Source organism: Ylistrum balloti, unplaced genomic scaffold (genome assembly GCF_031769215.1).
Source record: "Ylistrum balloti isolate Yb309-2 unplaced genomic scaffold, AGI_CSIRO_Ybal_v1 Utg370324, whole genome shotgun sequence".
NCBI classification, from domain to species: Eukaryota; Metazoa; Mollusca; class Bivalvia; order Pectinida; family Pectinidae; genus Ylistrum; species Ylistrum balloti.
Genome location: NW_026782237.1, coordinates 1,271,390 through 1,279,700, shown reverse-complemented (window position 1 = coordinate 1,279,700; position 8,311 = coordinate 1,271,390). Strand labels below are relative to the sequence as shown.

At 39.0% G+C, this 8,311-nt stretch overlaps 1 protein-coding gene across 2 annotated transcripts; it reads right to left on the bottom strand.

The window, feature by feature from the left end:
* Positions 1 to 3,601: 3,601 nt before the first annotated feature.
* LOC132553380 (ubiquitin-associated protein 1-like) lies at positions 3,602 to 7,839 on the bottom strand. Of its 2 annotated transcripts, none has more exons than XM_060217622.1 (5): positions 7,757 to 7,839; positions 6,650 to 6,697; positions 6,200 to 6,273; positions 5,287 to 5,346; positions 3,602 to 5,029 (listed from the first exon to the last, which is right to left on the bottom strand). In XM_060217622.1, the coding sequence occupies exons 1-5, from the start codon at positions 7,821 to 7,823 to the stop codon at positions 3,725 to 3,727; spliced, it is 1,554 nt and encodes a 517-aa protein (XP_060073605.1). In that variant the 5' UTR covers positions 7,824 to 7,839; the 3' UTR covers positions 3,602 to 3,724. The 2 variants fall into 2 exon arrangements, with proteins under 2 accessions (XP_060073605.1, XP_060073606.1); XM_060217623.1 differs by lacking the exon at positions 7,757 to 7,839 and adding an exon at positions 6,866 to 6,953.
* Between the last annotated feature and the right edge of the window lie 472 nt (positions 7,840 to 8,311).

Sequence of the window (8,311 nt, the reverse complement as noted above, 5' to 3'; positions counted from 1 at the left end):
AGGGAGCATCACTGCTCCTTACTTCTGATAGCCCCCCTGTGGCCGAGGCAGCCTTGGTTTCCGGAGCTCTTGTCGTTTCTGGTGGAGGAGCCACTGGCTCTCCCCACCAGACCGAATCTCCTGCGTCAGCCTCGGTCCAGGACGACACACTCTCGACCAGAGATCCTCCACCTTCACGCGTGGAGGCTATCTCTGGAAGCCTCGCCAAGGCAGGCTTTTCTCGAGAGGTGTCAGATCGCATCGCGCGATCTATCAGGGCTTCCTCTTCTGCCGTCTACCAGTCCAGATGGAAGATCTTCTGTGATTGGTGTGTCGGCAGGGAGGTTGATCCATTCGAAGCCTCTGTTCAGCTGATTGCGGATTTCCTACTCTCTCTGTTTAGGGACCGCAATCTGGCACCTGGCACTATTGCTGGCTATAGGACAGCAATTGCCAGTGTCTTGGCTTTTTACGGCAGGAAGGAGATAGGTTCTTCCTCATCTCTTTCTGCCCTAATCAGAGGCTTCGCTTTGGATAGACCCAGAGTTCGGCAGCTGGCCCCGCAGTGGAATTTAGCCTTGGTGCTAGATTCCCTGACGAGGTCACCTTACGAGCCTATGGAGTCTGCCTCTTTAAAGTTTCTAACTTTTAAGACAGTCTTCCTTTTGGCTCTGGCCTCTGGACGTAGGAGGAGTGAAGTGCACGCCCTGTCGTCACTTCCTTCCTGCCTTCGCTGGTCCAGAGGCTACGCTGCCGTTACTCTTTTAACTGATCCTTCCTTCCTTGCGAAGAATCAAGTCCCGGGGTTCTCGCCCGATCCCATCAAGATTCCGGCTTTGACTAGCTCGGAGGAGAGGGATAGATTGCTTTGTCCCTGTAGGGCTCTTAGGTTTTATCTCGATAAAACCAGGGGGGGGCGGGGCTCCAGATCCCGTCTATTTTTGCCTATCAAACAGGGACAGCGAGACATCTCCTCCCAGTCGGTGTCTAGGTGGGTATGCCAGGTCATTAAGTATGCTTATGAGCATTCTGATGACCAGGCTCGGGCGAGGGTGAGAGTGCGGGCTCATGAGGTAAGGGCCCTCGCTGCATCCTGGGCCCTTCTTAATGGGTCCTCCTTTCAGGAGGTCATGTCTGCTGCCTTCTGGCGGGGCAGGGATACATTTACAGATTTTTATCTGAGATCCCTGGCTTCCCACTCAGAAGGTTTGTATTCTTTGGGACCTCTGGTGGTTGCGCAGTCTGTGGCTGTGCCCCCCCGTTAGCCCCGGGGCTCGTCTTTTCCGTTCGGCGGCACGTGGTTTACCTGCTCGGTCACGGGGAGGTTGCCCCTTCTTATTCTATGCACTCTGTCCCCCCTCCCTACTAAGTTTAGTGTGCTAGATGGGCTGCCTGGCTGCTAGTCACCACTACGGTAAGACGAATTCGCATACTAAAGTTATGGTAATTATTACTGAAATGAAATTGAGGTTTTTTAATGTAAAACCAATTTTCATGAGGTAATACTTACCATAACTTTATGGAGTCCCACCCTTTCCTCCCCTCTTCCTATCTGCCTGACTGCCCCTCTACGGGTGCTACATAAAGGCTAAGAGGAAGGGAAATAACTCTATGTTCATGACGTGAAGGCTCATGGTCGTAGGGAGGGCGGGATTTTTGAATCTTTTGTTTTTGGGATACAAAGATGGGTGTAGGTACCATATTTGCATACTAAAGTTATGGTAAGTATTACCTCATGAAAATTGGTTTTACATTAAAAAACCTCAAATTTCTATACAGGTAATTGTTGCTGATTTGGGTGGACATCTATTTACTGCATTGATGAGAATTTCAGACATTTTTTTGTTCCTTTTCTCTGTCAATGAATTAAAGATGTATAATCATCCATCACAGCCTTGTTAGCCCAGCCCCCTCTAGATCACATGATCAGAGGTCTCACTAGTGACTGATGTGAAAACTTAACACACATATATATAGCAGTTTTCTCTTCAAAGTTCCAGTCGTTGTTTTTGGTGATTTTAGCTGATGAGGCCAAATTGGACATACATATTTTCCATCCAATCATCACGGCTGAGCTAACAAGGCTCAGCATGTAATTGAGTACAATAATTTAGGATAAACCACGCCCACCACCAGTAAAGCAGAACTAGTGTTAATTATACCTCATAAGCTGTGTACAATTTTGTGTTAGTTGTGTTGTGCTTTCATTACTTCTACAAATGGCACAGTAACATATACATTAAGATATTTATTATTTTCAACATTTCTGACTAATATCTGTGATGAGTATTTGTATCTGAGCCTGCAAAAGAAAACATCTCTTTGACATTTTAGCCAAATATTTGATATTCAATCGATAAGCATTTTTTAATTTTTGATGATAACCAACTGGATTAAATGCCAAGTTTCCCCAATAGACAACAATTGCAGAGAATAAATAGATGAATGACAAAGTTTCCAAATATTCGTAATAAATTGCAGAAAATAACTACATTATTCAGAACCATGTGATTCTGTCCTCAAAACATAGGTTTCAGGTCTACTGTGGAGTCTCCCGTGGAGCCAGAAAACAAATATTTATTATCATTAATTTATTGACAAGGTAACAAAAAAGGAAACTCAAATTTATTCAGGAAGGTAGACAACCAATATTATTGTAATTGTTTCATACATTGTACCTGTATAACAATGTCAACATTACTACAATATAGGATTCAGATTTACCATAGACTGTTCTTGTAATACAAATGTGCTGAATTTGGGTTTTATTTCAAATCAATATTCTCCTGTACAGTGATGTCACAACAGTACATTATTGTACATGTTCATCGAAGTCACAACAGTACATTATTGTACATGCGCTATCTTGTTCCAATGACATCCGTTATGTAATACAAGTAGATGAGGTGAGAGGGAGGAATAAGTGTACCTAGTCCGCAGGGTTCTGACTTTCCTTTCCTGTTTTAATTTTTGCCTTAGTCCCTAATCTTCTGATACTTTTAAATACATTTTACAACCATAAAGACTAGAGGAATGCCATAGGGGCGACCATTAGAAAAATATGCTGGAAAGTGAAGCTGTTAGAAAAATTGAGTGGAAATACTCTTGTTTACAACATATAATTTGTTAATACCTGCTTAATTTATCTTTACATTGCTTTATTATTAATAACTATCATGGTATTGTAGATTTTTCAGAACAATGCTTGAGTGCTGACCCTTGCAGGACAAGAACAGAATCGTGGAAGGTCAGAATCCTGCAGGCTAGAGTATGTACGGCGTGTGACACCTGATCAGCATAGATTTACTTACTGCTGGTTTTACCTCACACACGGCAGCAGGCAGGTCCTAAGGATTACACCAGTCACAGTACACATCAACATCTTTATGTTACATTACATAACATCTGGTTAAATTTCATTTTGTACATGTTGATTATCATTATGGTAGCCTATTAGGAAGTGTTACTGACTCTGCTAGAGAGAAGCCCTCTTTGGTGGAGACTGAACTAGTAATATTTAGTGTGGGTTTTGTGCCCTAGGTAGCCTAAAATATTTGGATACCTGACCTTGTTAAGGCTTAAACAAACCAAGAGAGAGTTTATCTATTTCTTTCATGGGCTTTATATCCACTTTTATAGTCTCTTGTCCTTTCAGATAAGAAAACCATTCTGAACAGATGCTGATTTAGATCAGACTAAAAACTCATTCTTTGGTTAGATTGTGTGATGGGCATAACTTCACCAGTTATCTCCCTTGTCTAATGACCAGCAAGCCAAGGGGCATGTATATGTTAGTTGTCTCAATATGTAGCAACAATGTAGAATACCAACAATCTTTAATGACCTTACTTACCTGATGTGATGATGGTCTAGGAGGTGGAGATCGAGAAAATACTGGCGATATATTCCTTGTGTTATCATAGTCATGAAGGCCTATATTGTTGATGCCTGAAATGTCTGGTGAGCTCAGAGCATTACGCATCCCTGAGGGATTTTCTCCAGGTCCTGTCATTGTCCCAGCAGTACCTAATCCATGGGGCATCACATTTACATAATTAGGTCGGTTTCGATAGTTAGACGGTGCTGTTGAATCCAGATTATTCCTACTGTATTTGTTGGGATTAAAACTAACTCTGTTGTCCTGCAAAATCTGCACATTTTCATATAGTTGTGTAGAGTCAACATTTTCATACAGAGGAACATCTTGGCTAGAATGACCAACTGAACTAGCTTCACATTCTGAATGCACTCTTTCATGTCCTAATGACAGCTTACCATTGCTTCCAATAGGCGGTAGGGGAATTTTTCCTGAAAGAAACTCTTTAGTTTGTGACAAAGGTGGCAGATTGCCACGATCAATTTTTGAGGTTGCTGTTCTCCCTTCACATTCTGCTTGTTTTATATCTACTTGCACATACTCCCCAGCCTCTGATGAACATTCATGTGAACCACCTACCAACCCATTGGGTGGGCGGCACACATCAATTTTATCGGAATTGTTTGAATTAACATTTTCATATATACTCTCAGCCTCGGACTGATTTGTAACAGTAAATGAATTTGTATTTGTTGTCTTAGCGTTAGTGTCTGTGGTAGAAAACACACTCTTCAGTTCCTCAATATCATTTAGTGTTTGGCGTTCAAACATGTCAAAAGGATCATCCACATTTTCAAACTGTGATACATCAACATTTTGACTTGCTGTATAAGATTGCCTGTTGTTTTCATCTGTGTGGATTGGTGTTGGAGTCAGAATGTCACTTCCTGACAGTCCTGCTGTCACAGGGTGTAGTGGCACTGAACCGGTAACAACCTGGCCTGCACCTCTCTCTGGGGGCTTTACACCGGAGAGTGAGGGACCAGAACTCTGGTGGGATGCCAACCATTCATCTTCCGGCTCAGAGTCCTCTGAACTTGACCTCTGGTTCTCCTGCTCTCTGATCTGATTGGCTATTTTCTGACGTTCTTCCTCTTCCCGTTTTTGAGCTTCCAGCTGTCTCTCTCTTTCATGAGCCCATTGAAGAACACCTTCCTCTATCTCAAATGAGTACTGGAATCACAGAAATGAGACAATGATTGAAACAAAAGGTAAGAATATTTCAGGTTAATAGTATCTGTTACTACGAATTCCTTCATTATTCTATCTCACCAAACAAAGTAAGGACATCAAAGAATCACAGACTATTACAGGACAAAAAATAGTATTTGATTACCATTCTACATAATACAATTGTTAAAAGAGGGCCTATTTTCAGGCATGGGCTAAATAAGGTGACATATAGAGCAATATCTGTACAGTGTGCTTACCTCTTCATGTCTGGTAGCAGACACTCTCGTCTTCCTCATAAGTGTTGATGGTAACTGAACCTGCAAACAATAAAGTAAAGATGTTCATATTTTCGATTTTTGATTTTACATGAAGAAAGCAGGATCCAAACTAGAGTAATGAAACAAATCAGAAAATACTCAACATTGTGTCAGATTTTAAACCTAAGTGTTACACTGATACTGAAATTTTGTTTATTGCTTTATAGGTTTACATAAATAATTTGCCTGTGAAATATAAATAAACATTTCAAAATCTGACCTTCTTTCACCAACTTGAAATGTAGTTGAGCGATTTCCCATTTCATTTTATTTATATATCACAAGTAAATATTTCCCTTTAATGATTGACCTTTGACCTGATGACCTTTACTCAGTGACATGTTGACCTTATATGTATATATAAAAATGGACATATATGTTGATCTTATATATATAAACATATTCATTTAAAAATCAATAAACTATGAAATGCCATTTTTTATGCGTTACATAATTGTAAAATATCATTTGAAGAGATGTAGCCTGGAAATGCATGCAAACAGTGAATTTTGTGTTTCCAACAGAGAAAATGTAAATAGATTATGCATGGTAGTTGAATGGTTTTCAAGTTGTTGCCCAGAAAATCTCCTTCACTGATATACACCTTAATATCCTCTGTTATGTGTTTCACAGGATATATTAACATAAAAACTCACACTCAGCCTTCTGTACATCACGAATAATTGGACTTGTTACAATGTTTAATTAAAAATCTTTATTAAACGATTATACCTGCCAAGGCTATGAAATTATATTACTGTGTACTTAAATTCTGTATTACAGTGTCAAGATCTGACTTAATATTCCAGTGTAAATCTCTGGTGCAAAAATACATAAATTTGATGTGTGATACCTTTGTCGGTGGTTTAAATGCTGAACTGATCTTGAATGGCACGCCATCTAGATATGATATTGAGGAACCATACACTGAAAAACAAAAAATTAGTCTGACTGAATCCTCTTGTGTTAATGTTAGAAACAGGATGAGACACAAGTTAATACAACACTATGAAAGCTGTTCATCACCCTAAAACATCAAGTTACTGTAGGCACTCTTCTTCAAAATGTTACCGATACAGTACTGTAGGCCCCATGCGTGCAACAACTACCCTATTAAAGTGCAAGCTGCTTAACATATGAAAATTGACATGAAAACTAATATCTGAATTTTGAATCAGACAAAAATTTGAATATTAATTTCTGTCAACTTCATCAACGAACATCATAATGACCATTGCTATTTTCTAGGTTCCTCATAACAATAATACAAATAATCAATAATTTCTCCATTAATCATACTGACCTTCGCTATTTTCTCGGTTATAGTCCCTGTATGCCATGGCGGATACGTCTGAAATCATATGGGAAATTACAAAAATAAAAATGCAATTACTTGTGACATGAACTGCAAGAAAAAAATTGGCATTAATAAAGAAAAACATTAAATGATGTACATTTATGTATGTATTATCAAATTGATAACAAAATAAAATTTATCATTCCATTAATAATACAGTACCAAAATAGCTGTTCATAATTTAATATAACAGTTGGGTTTTTCTGGGTTGATCTAGACCATCTATAACTGTCTTGGTAGTAGCCTAGTCCAGCATTTAACTCTTGACCTTTCTGACACCTAGGATCCTTCATTCAGACATGAACAGGTACAATATATTGGGTCATCTGCAAGTCCAACCAACAAGTTTTACTCAGCAGTCTTCTAGATCTGACTGAACATCCTCCATACATGTCTATCAGAGCAATCATGAGTGATAATCAGAAGTTGGTTCACAATTGTTGTTAATGAAATGTACAGTTGTATGTTAGGCAGGTCACTAAACTGGAAAATCATACACATCTATCATCTCATTTACATATGTATTTAACTAACATACTTTCAATTCACTATTACAGCCTTTCAACTAGTCAGAAGAGTTCTGATTATCTATCTGTGTTAGAAGGGGACAGAGTGGGATATCTGGAATTATGAGTTCTTGGCTCGCCTTAAAAATCAAACGAAAATTACTGGACCAACTACTACACGAGTACGTTAGTGGTTTTTTTCATTCCACATACAATGTAGATCTATATGTTCAGACATTGTATCTTAAATATCGTAATGCCATATACTTATACATAAAAATAGAAGCATTATATAGGTATCCCTAACAGTCTACAAAAGAAGGAAAACATTATATTTCACAGTAAGTGTCAGATATCGGAAAGGTAAATGGACCTTACAATAACATCAAGTTTCGTTTTTGAACCTTTGTTTACATGTCAAGTTTTGCCCCATGAAACTAAATTTCAACTATGAAATCGTCTTTAATCTGGTGAAGTATAAAATGTTTCAATTATGATTATTAGCGAGAAAATCTACACCCCAGGAATACGCTATGTCCATCCTTACCTCGACTGAGTATCAGTTTGTGCAGCCGTCGTCCATGTTTTTCTATGATGTCATCGTCAGCTGTCATGTTTGAGGGGAGGTAACTCTGATTGCAAAATCGATTCATGGTAGTATTGCACTGAGTCACGGCCGTTTGTATAAGTTGTCTAAAAATAGTTATAAGGAAATTAGCCCTTTGGCATGCTAGACATCACGCAGAATGACAACAGTTATTTTACCGCAGGGGAACGAGGCAGAAAGAAGCAGACATAAGGTTTAACAGAGGGAACATGACAGATGGAAACCAGGATTTTAACGGAGGGGACCGGGATAGCGGGAAACATACACACTGTTTTCACAGAGGGGACTAGGCCAGAAGGAAACAAGCACGCTGTTTCAAAGAATGGGATAGCACAGAAGTGTTACACCTTTGTTTTAATGCTTCAAAAATTCGATTCTGTACATCCTGCATCATGTTAAAAGTGGAATAAAGATTTAATACAATTTGATATTGTTTGGAAATAGAAAGACCTTTTTTCTGATAGTAGTTTATATCTTTGTAACTACATTTGCTGG

Coding starts and splice junctions, on each gene's coding strand:
- LOC132553380 (XM_060217622.1), bottom strand. CDS start 7,823: ATGACAGCTGACGATGACATCATAGAAAAACATGGACGACGGCTGCAC. Junction 6,274..6,649: donor TAACCGAGAAAATAGCGAAG/GTCAGTATGATT, acceptor TTTGTTTTTCAG/TGTATGGTTCCTCAATATCA. Junction 5,347..6,199: donor CATTTAAACCACCGACAAAG/GTATCACACATC, acceptor TATTGTTTGCAG/GTTCAGTTACCATCAACACT.